Genomic DNA, 13,797 nt, shown 5'->3' with positions numbered 1-13,797 from the left:
TGCTGCGCCGCCAGCTGGCACAAAGCCGAGGGAGCTGGGACGAGCTGTCTACGGAAACCTCCCAAGAGCCAAGAGTTTCAATTTTTATTATTTTTTTTTTTCTCTCTCTCTCTCTCTCTTTCTCTCCATTTAAAAGCTATTTGTTCCACGTGCGGTGGTCCCACGGCGTCCCGCCGCTCCCACTCTGCCCCCGAGCGTGCCCAGGGCAGTGAGACAGGGTTCGTTTTTCTTCGCGAGGCGCTTTTTGCTTCCACAATCACACAAACTGTAACAAGCTTTACAAGAAAACACTGGCGAGTCCCGAGGTCTGGCAGCAACCTTTTTCTGCACGGGCCAAGGGCAGGAGGCTCTCCCTTTCCTTCCTCCTCCGTCATACGTGTCCTTCAGCCTCTTCATCTTCAGCATCGTGAGTTTTCGGTCCCTTTTCACAAGCTGCTTTCTCCCCTGCTTTTTCGACCCCAGTTTTGCTAGCTGCTTCCTGCAAAACAGCAGATAAAGCACATGGGAACAGGAGGAGGAAGGAGCAGGCAGGCGGCAGCGATGCCGGGGATGGGTACGGGTGGGCAGAATTCCCCCCGCCTTGGCTCCCCGCTGCCTATCAACCGCTGCAGCTCACACCGCGGGCTCCCGTTTGCTTGGCTCGGCGAGCTCTGGGGGAAGGTACGGGAAGGATGTGACCACCTCGAGGGGACAGAGTGAGCCTGGATGGGTGGATGGATGGATGGGTGGATGGGTGGATGGATGGATGGATGGGTGGATGGGTGGATGCAGGGGCACAGAGAGGGACCAGGAGGTGAGGGACCACCATCGGATAGAGGCACAGCACCAAGCCATAGGAGCAGCCCGTACATGCAGTCTGGCGGGTGCAGGAGGAGTGCTAAGGCACCTGAAAGCCTTTAACCTGCTCCAGCAGCGACTCTCCCCATCACACCCGCGGTGCCAGCAGCCGGCGCGGCTCCGCTCCCTGCCCCGGGCCGGTTACCCCGGCACGCTGCTCCCCAGGGTCTGCACCGCTCACTTAGTCCATAGCCCCAACCTCCAGGCAGGGGTTCAGGAGGGATTATACTAAAAATGACCCAGGCAGGCGGCTTGCAAAGCCGTGTCCTCTCCCGTTACAGTACACTGGGTTTTGTTCAGAGGAATTCTGGACGCGAGCCTGTTACGAGACAGCGATCCCCCCGTACCAGCAGAGCAGCGGGCTATTGCCTTACCAGCTGCAGGAAATCCGTACTATCGTGTCTCAAAATACCCTTGGCCTTGCCAGAGACAGGATGACATTTCATTTTGCCCGTGACCAGGAGGTCATCCAGAGTCACTAGCTGGGAACAGCAAAATGAAGTACAAATGCCAACAGTGTTATCAGCCCTCGGGAGCTCGCACCGCAAATACTCTGAGCTGATGGCTGAGCATCTGACGGCAGCCTCTGCGTAAGAGGGGCCAAGAAAGAAACCACTTCTTCCCACTGCAGCAGGCTCTGTCCCTCCACCCTCAACCTGACCTATAATTTAATAACTTCACGAATTTAAATACGTTCCATTTAACCCAGCTCCTCTCATCACAAACCCGCCAAGCATCCCTCAGCGCAGCCTGCCAAATGGCCAAACCCAGGCAACACGCACCTTTGCATCCCTCTCCGCAAACTTTGTGAACATGTTGGCGTAGATCCTCCGGTCCCGCTCGTTGTGCTCCTTCGTTTTCTTCTGGCAGACGGAGATCTGTGATTTTGCCGCTTTGTTCTGTGGATTCACTTCCAGCACTTTTTGAAAGTCACATTTTGCCAGCTCAAACTCGTTCATCAATAACCTGGCTTCGCCTCTCCGGTACAAGCCCTTCTCGTTGTCCTGGTCCAGTCCCAGCGCCTGGAAACACACCGGTCCCCCCGTTAGCAACCTGGGGCTTCCAGAAAAGATCCCCCTGTGGTCAAAACCTTGTTAAATCTGCTGAAATTAGGACAAGGTGGCTCCAAGTCTCCAGACCACTTGCATCTTGCTCAACAAAAATTGACCCGTCTCCATCAGCAGTTGGCAGGTCATTAATATAGTTTAGTTGTTCCTCCTTGCTTAAAATCCCCCTGAGAGTGGCAGAGCCGGGGGGAGACAAACCCACAGACAAGAGCTCAGGTGTAAATGTTAAAGCCCAGAGGAGCGTGGGGAGCTCAGAGCCAAGGGAGCTGACGGATCAAACACGCTTCGGTCTCGCTGCTTTAGCAGTGACATTATTTTCCTTTAGCAAAAGCCACATATGCTTTAGTAAATTTTTTTGTAAAATAAATTTACTTTTTTTGTAAAAAAATACTAATTTTTTTGGTAAAAAAAAATTTTTACATACTTTTTTTGTAAAAAGAACACATCGCTCAGCAATGATTCACCTTTTAGATTAAGACAACCAGCTTTACTATCTTTCCTGTAGGCAAGATGCTGAGATTTAAGCCTTTTATAAAAGAATTAAGAGTTTCCTGACAAAGACAAGGTTGCAGCTCTTTTAGGGACTGGCAAAGCCACATCCCACCCCTCAAGCGACTTGGAGATCTGCAGCAGCTCCAGCAGAGACCCAGACCAGCACCCAGCACCCAGATCCAGCCTGGGCAGACCCAAACAGCACCCCAAGGCTGTCGGCCCGCGCAGCACCCATTGACACGGAGCTGGCCTTAGAAGAAAAGCTGGTTTAAGGGCATGCCCAGGGGGATTTTGAACCCCAAAAGGCACTTTTGCTCCTGCAGTCTCCGAGCACGCAGCATCCACAGAGACCTCGAGGCGCAGAAGGGATGCCACCGTCACTCTGCCATTTGGAAATTGCTTCTTATATCAGAAGAATTTTTTTTTTAAATAAAAAAAAGAAAAATTGCAGGAGGAGAGATGCTCCAGCCCCCAGGCTCGTGCGCCTCTACCTTATCGCAGCACTCGACGGCTTTGGCGTACTCCCGCAGCTTCAGGTAGCACATGGCCAGGTTGAGGAAGGCAGCCAGGAGGAAGGAGTCGGAGGCTTTCGACTCTTTTTCAGACAAGCCATACTCCATCTCCAGCCAGGACACTATCTTCCCATACTGAATCACCGCCTGCAGGTATTTGCCTTCCTGGGATGGAACAAATAAAAAGCTAGAGGGACCCGCGCCGAGAAGGCTCAGCCTGCTCCCAAAACATCCTGCGAACAGGTTCCGAGTTTCCTGTGGTGTGTTAAATAAATCCACGGAGGAAGGAGGATGCTGGATACCTACAACCACACCAGGGCACGGCTGGAGCGGCTGGTGTGCTGCCCCCGGGAAAAGCCACGTCAGAGCAGAGCGGGGCACCAGGATGCCCCAGCCCGGCAAGGGGAACTGCAAAGCCCCTCGGCACTAGTCCTGGCCTGGGAAGAGTCCGACCTGCCATCCTGCTTCCCAAGGCAACGCTGGGGAAGGAGGACACATCTCAGGGAGCATCAGGGAGTGAGAAGGTGGCAGAGGGAGGGCAGGACCCGCTTTCCCCAGCACTGCTGGGGGAACACACGGCTTCTCTGACATCAACGACTAAGTCACGTATCCAACAGTCACCCCCGGGGTCTTTTCCAGCCCCACCTCCCCCATCCCCCAGTTTACAAACCTTGAAGTACATCGTGCCTTTCTCCTTGACGATGGCGGCCTGCTCCAGCTTCTCTTTGGTGTCCATCTCCCACGACTCCTTGGCCTGCAAAGAAATATTTGGAGCAATCCCAGCGGAGCATGGCAGCCCACCGCAGCCAGCAGGACCACCTGGCTTCCTAGGATTGCTCCTAACAAGCTGGGCTCATCAGGGAAGTATTACAGAGGGTGAATCCAGCAGCTTTTTTAATTTGAGGGGCTGGGGACGAGGTGGGGGTGCAGACCTGGAGCCCTTTACAATAGAGAAACCCCCTCCAGGTTGAGGACTTCACGCTGAGCCAGGTGGTTCATGCACCACAACCCCACAGAAGGAAAAACCTGACACCAAATAAACCCCCAAAAACAGGGAAGAGGAAGGTGGGGAGAGACATCCCCCAGCAGAGAGGGGATGTGACAGGTCTCGCTCCCACTCTGGCCAGGGTGATGGAGTGGGGAGGGGACCCAGCCAGGGATGCAGCACCTGCCCCATCCCATGGCCACCTCCTGCATCCCGTCCCCCATCCCACGGCCACCTCCTGCATCCCAGCCCCCATCCCATGGCCACCTCCTGCATCCCAGCCCCCATCCCATGGCCACCTCCTGCATCCCAGCCCCCATCCCATGGCCACCTCCTGCATCCCGTCCCCCATCCCATGGCCACCTCCTGCATCCCGTCCCCCATCCCATGGCCACCTCCTGCATCCCGTCCCCCATCCCCTGGCCACCTCCTGCATCCCAGCCCCCATCCCACGTGCATCTCCTGCATCCCATCCCCAGCCTCCCCATGGGCACAGCCAGCTCAGTGTGGCAGCCGAGCTCCTCAGGGCCAGCTGGCTAGACACACCAACTTTTACCCGCGCAGCCCAAGGGGAAAAAAAAAAAAAAAACAAACGGGGGGGAGGGGGAGAGAATAAAAGGACACAAAATAAATAAAAGGACACAAAATAAATAAAAGAGAGAAAAAAAAGGGGGGGGGAAAGAAAGGACAAAAGGAACAAGGCTAGGAACACGTAAGAGAACCAGCCTTGGACCCCAGCCAGAAAAATAAAACAAACCAACAGAGAAGAACAAATTAAGAACACAGAGATCCTTGGTGACGTATCCACTTCAGCAGGGGCTGGGCTGCAGCCACGCCAGGGACAAAGGGTGGACGCTGCACAGGGACCAGCGTTCCCGGAACCTGGGGAGGGACCAGCACCCTCACCTTTTCAAAGCTTTTCAGTGTGACCTCGTACACCAGCTCTGCGTTCGCCTGAATGCCGTATTTCGGCTTCCCCGCCTCGCCAAAGCCGTACCTGGAAGGGCAGAAGAGGTGTCAGAGCAGGGGGAAAATCTTCATTTCAGCAGCGTTGGGCCACAAACACAGACCCAGGTTGCTAATTCTGATTTCACACCCAGCTCCATGCCCACAGCTTTCTAACATTTTGGGGCCAGGGTGATATTATTCTCCACAAGCAGAGCTATCTGACAATATACAATGCGTTATATCTTGGGAATCATCCTTTCTGGCTGCATTAAATCCATCTTTTTCTACGGGTTTCTCTCCAGTGGAAGGAGCCAGCCCCAGCGATTTCCATGGAGATGTTTTCCTTTCAGCCACAGGACTTGCGTAAACCCCTTTTACCTGATTTTTTTTAAAGCATCTTGAGATTCCTGCCTACACGCCACCGGTCACCCTTGCCACCCTGCTGGCACTGCTAACCCGAGGCTCCCCTGGAGAGTCCGACTTTCAGGATCGCTGTCTTCCAGGAGTGCCGAAACAACCTCGGCTGTCAGAAGCATAAACTAGACAGCATCCTTGCAGGGATGATCCTCACCGTGGCCCAAGGTAGAGGATGCAGTGCTCTCCCCTCTGCATCTTCTCCAGGGCTTTGTCGATGCCGATGGGGATGTCGTGGTCCTCCCCTTCGCCCACGATGAACTTCACGTCTTTACAATCGAACCTGGTGCCGCCGCAGAATCCCTCCAGGTGAACTGCAGAGAGGTGAGAGGGCAGGATCGCACCCGGAGCCCCCCAAACCAAGGCAAGGTGGGCTCCGAAGAAAGCATCTTATAAAGTGTTATCTCCCCAACTCCAGCAAAGCTCCAGCCCTGGAAGGAGGATGGGGCAGCCAAGGAGCCCTTGGTGAGCGCACGGGGACGGGGAGGGCTCGGGAGCATTGCTGAAAAGCAAGGCAGGCATATCTCATCTAACCAAGGACCAGACAACAGATAAACATCATGACTAATATGTTCCCCTCGTACTCAACTGCACGAGTCAAGTCTTACTGGAACTGGGTATTGCTCCTGGCACGCTGCCATGCAGAGTTTATCACGGCGATTACAAATCTTCCATACGGCGCTATACCGCTTTGCCTTCTACCTCGAAAACAAGGCTATGTTCTCCTGCCTCTAAGAACTCAAAGTACAAGATAAAACTTTTTGTTTTTCCCTTTTTTTTTTTTTAATCTTCAACCACTAACCATGCTGTTCCAGCCCCAGACATTGGCAGAAGTGCAGACGGAGCGGACACCGGGTACCTGGCACATTCGCCACCTGGTATTCCTGGCTGCGTTTCCACAGCAAGATTATTCTTTATTTATTCAATCCTGAAGACGTTCCAGGCTTTGGGGACAGTTTTAGCTCTTTGCACTCTGCTTGCAGGGTACACAAGGCATATGCGTGCAGGCAGGTAAAAATAAAAGGAATTTCCTAAGGAATTCCTACGTACCATTAAAAAAAAAAAAGGCAGAAACAAATGAAAAAAAGCTTTTTAAGAGGAAAAATTCACAGTGCGCATTAATGTGGTCACAACTGTGCTTAAAGGTTTTGCAGCCTGGAAGGATGTGAGCTTCACCTTTGCTCGCTGCAGAGCGGAGAGAGCAGGATGTGACCCGAGGTACTGGGGGCCCCCAGCACCTCACCCCGGTGGCAGGGGTGGCAGGAGGCGAGCGCAAGGATGAGCCAAAGCAGACACAGTGCCAGATGTAGCCAAGGGTCTGGGCTCCGTACGGCTGAGCTGCAGCCCAGGCTGAAGGAAGGGTGCCTGTCCCTGCCCCACGGACACATCCCTGCCCCGGGATGTCCCCGGGATGAGGTGCACGGGCGCAGCAGGCAGAGCCCCTTCCCGAGGGCAGGTCCAGCCCTGGGGTGTTACCCCAGGATGCTCTCCCCACCGCGGGGACAGGACACCAAGCTCTGCCTCGTCACCCCCCTCCTGCCACCAAAGCCACGATGGGACTCAAGTGCGGTGGAGCAGAGGATGCCGATACGCTTGCCAGCATCCTGGGATGCATCCTGCATCTCTCGCGGGTGCACAGTGACCATGGGGCTCAGCACCCGGCTTGGGACGAGCACGAAAAGCACGTCCAGCTCCTCCGGGGCTGACTCTGCTTTTGCTTTACCCATAACCAAGCCGGCTATATTCTTAGGCATAGGAAAAGTGGAAAATTCAACCTAAAATAGAGGTAACCCAGCAACCCCACCGCACTGTGCCATCTCCCTGCCTGTTCCCAGCAAGTACAGATCCCCCGAACCCCAAAAGCAGCACTACAGCCCTCCCAGGTCCCTTGTCCCCAGCAGGATGCGGCAGTGACGGGATGATCACGCTTTAAAACAGGATGCAGAGGAGGATGCTGCGATCCTTCCCTGCAAGGAGAGTTTCACTCTATTTTAATTGCAAGTAAAATACACTGGGCAAAGGGGGGGAAAATCTCCGCTCAAGTTTCCAGGAGCGGGTCAGCTAGCTGCAGTTGCTCTTGGATTACAGGCGGAAAAAAAAGCTGCCGAAGGAACATCACTCTGGTTGCAGCTCTGACTTATTGTTCTCTCGGTGCCTGCAGCGATTTTGTTTTTGAAGAGCTGAGAACAGAGTGTACCGAGTGCGGCTGGCACACGAACTTGATGTGCTGACAGCAATTTGTACTCAGATTAAAAACGGAGAAGGAGGAGGGGTGGGGGGGAAAGGTTGTAACAAAAACTGGAATGCCAGATTTCAACTGCAACCCAGGTTTTAGGGACCGGAACTGCAAATTAGGGTCTGCAAAACTTCAAACCTACAAAAACACTTTCAAAACTCCAGCCTGGAGATGCCTGCTCCTGGAAGCGTGGTTTCTTCCAGCCGAATTCAGCAGCGACGAACGTTATACGTGGCTGAGATAAACCATCACTGCTCCCCTGGGTCACAGCCCAGGGTGGGCTGCTGTGCCGTCCCCACGCCGCGTCCCCACGGCTGCCGTGCCGTCCCCGGCACAGTGCCCACCATAAAAAGCACTGCACTTATTTTAAAAAAACAAAAAAAAACCAAAAACAAACAAACAAACAAAAAAAAAGTCGTTTGCACCCAACCGCTCACTCCAAGGCTGCCTGCTGCCGCTTCTCCTTGTCCTCTCTCACGGGGATGTATTTAAGGGTCTCTGGCCCCTGGATGTGTAGGGATGTATAGGGATGTATAGGTCCAAATGAATTACGGGCCACACGAGCTGCAAGTGGAGCGGCACGGCACGGCACGGCACGGCAGGCCGTCCTGCGGAGCGTCCATCTCCAGGATTCTGACCACGCGCGTGCTCCAGCTCACAGCGTTTGCTCCGATGGACGCATTCATTTGAAATAGGTAAAGCAGGGATAATAGGCAGTGGGGCATCAGACGTATGAAAAGCCTCGTTATTTGGCTTCTTAGGTCCTTTCAGAGAGATGATTTCTGCCTGCTGCTCCCCCTTCCCTGCCTCAGTCCCCTCCTGAGCCATTAAAGCATCGTCACGTTCCAGAAAACCTCAAGCTGCAAAGGGAACAACCAGAGAGGGACCAGGGCTCTCCCCATCCTCTGCACTGGGCACGGCGCTGCCTGTAGAGCACTCAGACCTAATCAAACTAGAGAGGAACACTGGATCCGTAATGATTTTGATTATATTTAGTCTTTTAGTTTAATCTTTGGGGTAGTGGAGCCAGCTTGAAGCTCGGCTCGCAGCTGGTCCCCAGCTAGGATGCTCACCACAGGAGAGGCAGACAGTCAAATCTTAGTCAAAAACTCATTTTTGCTTAGAAGAGCGCCTCGTTAGAAGAGCCAGCCATTTAAGGCAGCCAGCATTATGAGCTGTCACAGCTCAGATCCAATTTCTCCTTCGATAAAGGGAGTTAATCTTTGTGTACGGGAGCTCTGAAAGAGAGAAGAGAGTAAATGTCGCCCGTAACAGAGCGAGCTCGGTGGCTGTGGCGGAGTGGTTCTTGGAAAGGGGGAAAAAACCCACCAGAAAAATAAAGCCTGGCTTCCCCTGTCCAGCCCCGCAAAATTCCTGCTCCGGAAACAGGATCAGAACAGGGAAAGCCCGATGGGACCCGAGCTCCTCATCCTCCCACGTCAGCTGAGACCACCCCAGCCTCAGCAAACCCCCTGTATTCGTTTCCTTCCCGCCTCAAGCAGCGGCAGCCCTCTGGCAACGGGGGAAGGGAAAGAAAAGGCTCCGTTCTGCAAGAGATGCGATAAAACCCACCAGAACTACAATCAGCGTTGGAACAAGGAGATCAAAGAAGCCGCTGAGCACTGGCGGCGGTGCCCAAAACACTTAGCAAAGGATGCCATCGAGGGAGGACGTCCCAGCTACTGATGCTTTCGAGGCAAAGCCGGGGCTTTTGGCAGCCAGCGCATCCCGGGGCGGCTTGGACACTGCAACGGATGCAAAAGGGTGGGGGGAGATGGCAGAGCCCCAACCCCCCCCTGGGGGTTTGCTTCTTCCACCCTCCCCGCAGCCGCCAGCTGAGCAGCGCTGGGGCTCGCAGGGATGTTTGTCAACGCGACCGAGAAACTGGAGCGCAGGTTACATTCGAGCGGCCACTCCATCGCCGGCCGGCTGCTCCCGCGCCTTGAGGTTTTCCAACCAACCTCCCGGCCAGCGGCTCCGGCAGAAGCCACCGCTGGGGCTGTGCCAAGGAGAGCTCGGAGGAGCATCCCCGGGCGGACACTGACCCGCTGCTCTCCCAGCCCCCCTCCACCCCATCCAGGCTCCGGATGGATGTAACTGCATCCCACCACGATGCACAGCCACCTACGTTCTGTACGGCGCCAGCAGCTCCTTAGCAGGGAGAAGAAAGCGGGGTGCTCTGGGGCAGCATACCCCCCCCAGCCCCCTTCCCCCGCAGGGACCAGCACTCACTTTCCACCGTAGCACCTTCGTTAGGGTTGGAGTAACCTTCTCCCTTCCTCTTGATCCTCCGGATTATTCCTCCATCCTCAAACAAGTCCTCGCCTTTGAAGTCAAGCAGCTCGACCTAAAAAAATAAAATAATAAAGGTGGGCAGAGCTTGGGAAGGGGGGGAAGGAGAAGAGAAAAACAACGGAAAAGTCACAAAGCAGCAGTTGATCGTCTGGCTGGAAAGCCAAGCCAGCTAATTCTCCGTTCAGCCGATGAGAAGTCGCCCATAAAAGCCAGCTCCAAGCCACAGCATAATACACCCGATTTATTAGAAACTGGGACACATCCAGTACCTGAAGTGTAACACAAAGTAACAGTAAAAATAAGTTTATTAAGCTTGTAAGGGTACAACACGGCCGGTGCTGGAAGATGCCGTGAAAGCTGCCCGGGAGCAGCGTGGGCAGGAGTTTCCCCTTTGTTCCAGCTCCGACCCACAGCTCAGTCCCCGCTCGATTTGGAAGGACTAAGCCTTAATTTAGGGCAGACCCATTCCTCCCGCCCCACTGCCTTGTCCCGACGAGCCCTGCCCAGCGAGCGCACGGTGCCAAAACCTTGGCTTTCCCACCGCCCCACAGCACTGACGGGTTTGTAGCACCTGGAGGCATTTCCCAGTTGCTTCCCCCTTCCCATCTACATGTTTAAACCAGGAATCTGCCCGCTCCCCACCCGGCACTGGGACTCTCCCCAGTCAGCGTTTCAGTCCCAGCCTCCCAGCTCAGACACACATTTCTGAGAAAACCCTGGCAGCGGTTCCTGGAGCAGAGGGACACATTTCAGGAATCCAAGCTGTTTTTTTTTTTTTTTTGTTGGGTTGTTTTTTGGGTGGTGTGGCGGTTTTTGGTTTTTTTTATTTATTTCTGAGCTGGCTGGCAAGGCAGAAAGGGAGCAGACGAGCTCATCCACGCGCTGGCTTCACCAGCTCTACTTGCCTCGAAAAAGAGGGTGGCGTTGGAGGGGATTTTGGGGGCGCTGCCAGCAGAGCCGTACGCGTACTCGGGTTTGCAGAGCAAGTAGCAGATCTCTCCCTTCTTCATGGTAGCCACCCCGATGTCCCATGCCTTGATTACCTGACCTAGGAGACAGGCAGATGTCAGGAACGAGGGAGCAACCAGCAGCCCAGCAAAAAAACCAACAAAACAACAGCCTGGGTGCTGCAGGGATGGAGCAACCAGCAGCCCAGCAAAAAAACCAACAAAACATCAGCCTGGGTGCTGCGAGGATGGAGCAACCAGCAGCCCAGCAAAAAACCCAACAAAACATCAGCCTGGGTGCTGCAAGGACGGAGCAACCAGCAGCCCAGCAAAAAACCCAACAAAACATCAGCCTGGGTGCTGTGAGGATGGAGCAACCAGAAGCCCAGCAAAAAACCCAACAAAACATCAGCCTGGGTGCTGCAAGGACGGAGCAACCAGCAGCCCAGCAAAAAACCCAACAAAACATCAGCCTGGGTGCTGTGAGGATGGAGCAACCAGAAGCCCAGCAAAAAACCCAACAAAACATCAGCCTGGGTGCTGCGAGGATGGCACCCAAAAAAAATCCCCCCCCTCACAAGTCACTTACAGCAGGGCTGACACTGTCCATCCGCCCTGCAGCAGGGTCCCACCCCACCAGAACCATCCCACCCCCTCCTGGGATCACCCCACCCCCAAGCATCCCCCGGACAGCCCCCCCTGCCCCCAGCCCAGCTCACCCTTGCCCAGGCTGAAGACGAAGGGCTCGTTCCGATCGCGGCTGGAGTCGAATTTTTTACCATTGGCCAGTTTGCCTTTGTAGTGGACATAAACCTTGTCCCCGATCATGGGGGACTCATCTTCGCTCCCGGGTCGTTTAATGATCTGAGAGAGAGAGAGAAACCACCCGTGAGAAGGGACACCATGGGACAGCTAAGGATGCGTGTGGAGAGAGAGTGATAGAGAGAGAGAAATGTGCAGACAAATACACACACGCATATGCACTTTTTTATACACACACGCATATGCACTTTTTATATACACACGCATTTCTATATATACACACACATATGCATTTTTATATATATACACACGCTTTTTTATTTATATACACACGCATATGCATTTTTTATATACACACGCATATGCATTTTTATATATACACACACATTTCTATATATACACACACACATGCATTTTTATATATACACACACATTTCTATATATACACACACACATGCATTTTTATATATATACACACGCTTTTTTATATATATACACACACATTTCTATATATACACACACGCATATGCATTTATATATATACACACACACATATGCATTTTTATACAAACACATGCATGAATATATATAAAAATACACACATGCACGCACACATATATATAAAAATACATATACACACATACATATACACCCCAGTGCTGCTCTAAACCGAAGGAAGGCTCGAGGGGGAGCGGTTCAATTTGTCTTTCCATCAGCCCCTAAAATTATCCCCCGCCCCAGAGCCACGGGGAGGGAGCGGGACAGGGCTGGGAGCAGAGACCTGCCTGGGCTTTGCGGAGGTGTCTGGATAAACACCGTGGTTGGAAACCTGAAGCGAACGCAATTACGCTCGCTTTCTGTCCGTCCGCGTTTTACTCGCAGGGGTGTGTCATTTCACTACTCGCTTCTTGTCAACACTTCTTTTTTTTTTTTTTTTTTTTTTTTGAATGCTACAGCCTGGAACAAGCAGTTCTCGAGCTGAGGATGGAGCAGGGGAGGATGCTATTCTTAGAGGAAAGGTCCTATTCAACTGGAGAAGAGCAAGCGCTGGGGAGCAGAACTATCCAGAAAGGGCCCTGAAATATGAAAAGGGGGTTGTGGAGCAGACTGGGTGACCTCAGTAATGTGCTCTGTGAGTCACACACAAAAATGCTTTGTAGATTTACAGTTAATAATCTGATTAGGAACACAATAGCCGTGAAACTCATGGAGTAGCCTGAGCCCATCCATCTCAAACACCACTCTATCCTCCTTTATTCCAAGCGATGCTCATCTCCTTTGCCTTTCGAATACATCAGTCCTACAGCCCTGGAACTACTCCATGACCTCAGGAGCTGGGGATGCAGCCCACCAGCGTGACTGTGCACCCCACAACGCTGAAAGGAAGGCAGGACCCTCCCAGCAGCACCCCTCACCTTCAGGACCCCTCGGTCTCGAGCTGGTGTGATGTCCTCCCCACGCTCAGCGAGAGCCGCCACCTGCACCTCCCCTTCGCTCTTGGTGGCCTCATCAGTGGTCATCGTCTCCTTGCATAAGCCCCGGACCTGGAGAGACACGGCACGCGCTCCATCAGCCCAGCGGGACCACAGGAGGTGGTGGAAGAGGAAAGGGTTAAAGAAAATAAGCAGCTTGCTCTGCTGCAGGGCTGGGGCAGGAAGCTTCAAGCACATCTCAAGTGTGCAGAGCGGAAAATCCCTTCCCAGGGGCTCCACCAACCCACAGGGCGCAGGAAACCCCAAAGTGTGACGCCAGCCATCCTCGCTGCTTGGGGACAGGGGACAGCCCCACAGCTTCATCTGGCCGCTGCGGCGGGGACGCTGGCGGAGGTCCCCAAGCTTCACCTTCAGCCTCCCTAGGTCAACGCCGCGCTCCTGGCACCACCCGGGCAGGCTCCCCCAGCAAGAGTTTTGCCCCCAAAAGCACCAGCAGGTAACACACGGAGCAGCCCACTGACTCCTGTGAGCAGACAAAAGGTGGGAACTCATCCCAGGGGGCTGCACCCCGACCACGGGGACCTCCCATGGTGATGCTCTACCAAGCCCCCACTCGGAGCAGGATGGGCACCTACGTTGCAGACACCGAGGGCAGTGGCAGAGTCAGGAGAGACCAAAGTGCTCACGGGCAAGGAGCAAAGGGCTGGTGGCCACCAGGCTTCACCCATCCATCCCTTCTGGCTCATGCGGGCACCCCTTGGGCTCATGTCTGCCCAGGTGGGCACCCCTTGGGTACAAGCGCTAGAAATAGGTGCACCAGGCTAGCACTTGCCTTTTGAGTTATTTTATACAGGTCACAAGGTTATTTT

General features: G+C 53.8%; 1 protein-coding gene across 1 annotated transcript in view; it reads right to left on the bottom strand.

Annotated features, from left to right (window-relative positions):
- Positions 1 to 69: 69 nt before the first annotated feature.
- Positions 70 to 13,797, bottom strand: part of FKBP5 (FKBP prolyl isomerase 5) — a 17,942-nt gene continuing 4,214 nt past the window's right edge. Inside the window, exons 2-11 of the mRNA XM_080367142.1 lie at positions 12,911 to 13,039; positions 11,453 to 11,597; positions 10,692 to 10,834; positions 9,724 to 9,838; positions 5,413 to 5,569; positions 4,800 to 4,890; positions 3,579 to 3,662; positions 2,888 to 3,073; positions 1,620 to 1,859; positions 70 to 478 (exon numbers count right to left, since the gene is read on the bottom strand). Coding sequence (XP_080223268.1) covers positions 371 to 478; positions 1,620 to 1,859; positions 2,888 to 3,073; positions 3,579 to 3,662; positions 4,800 to 4,890; positions 5,413 to 5,569; positions 9,724 to 9,838; positions 10,692 to 10,834; positions 11,453 to 11,597; positions 12,911 to 13,015 — 1,374 coding nt within the window. The 5' untranslated portion in view covers positions 13,016 to 13,039 and the 3' untranslated portion in view covers positions 70 to 370. The remainder of the gene's footprint in view (positions 479 to 1,619; positions 1,860 to 2,887; positions 3,074 to 3,578; positions 3,663 to 4,799; positions 4,891 to 5,412; positions 5,570 to 9,723; positions 9,839 to 10,691; positions 10,835 to 11,452; positions 11,598 to 12,910; positions 13,040 to 13,797) is intronic.

This window comes from Falco punctatus (assembly GCF_963210335.1).
Source record: "Falco punctatus genome assembly, chromosome: 17".
Lineage (NCBI taxonomy): Eukaryota > Metazoa > Chordata > Aves > Falconiformes > Falconidae > Falco > Falco punctatus.
This window is presented reverse-complemented; position numbering and strand designations above follow the sequence as displayed.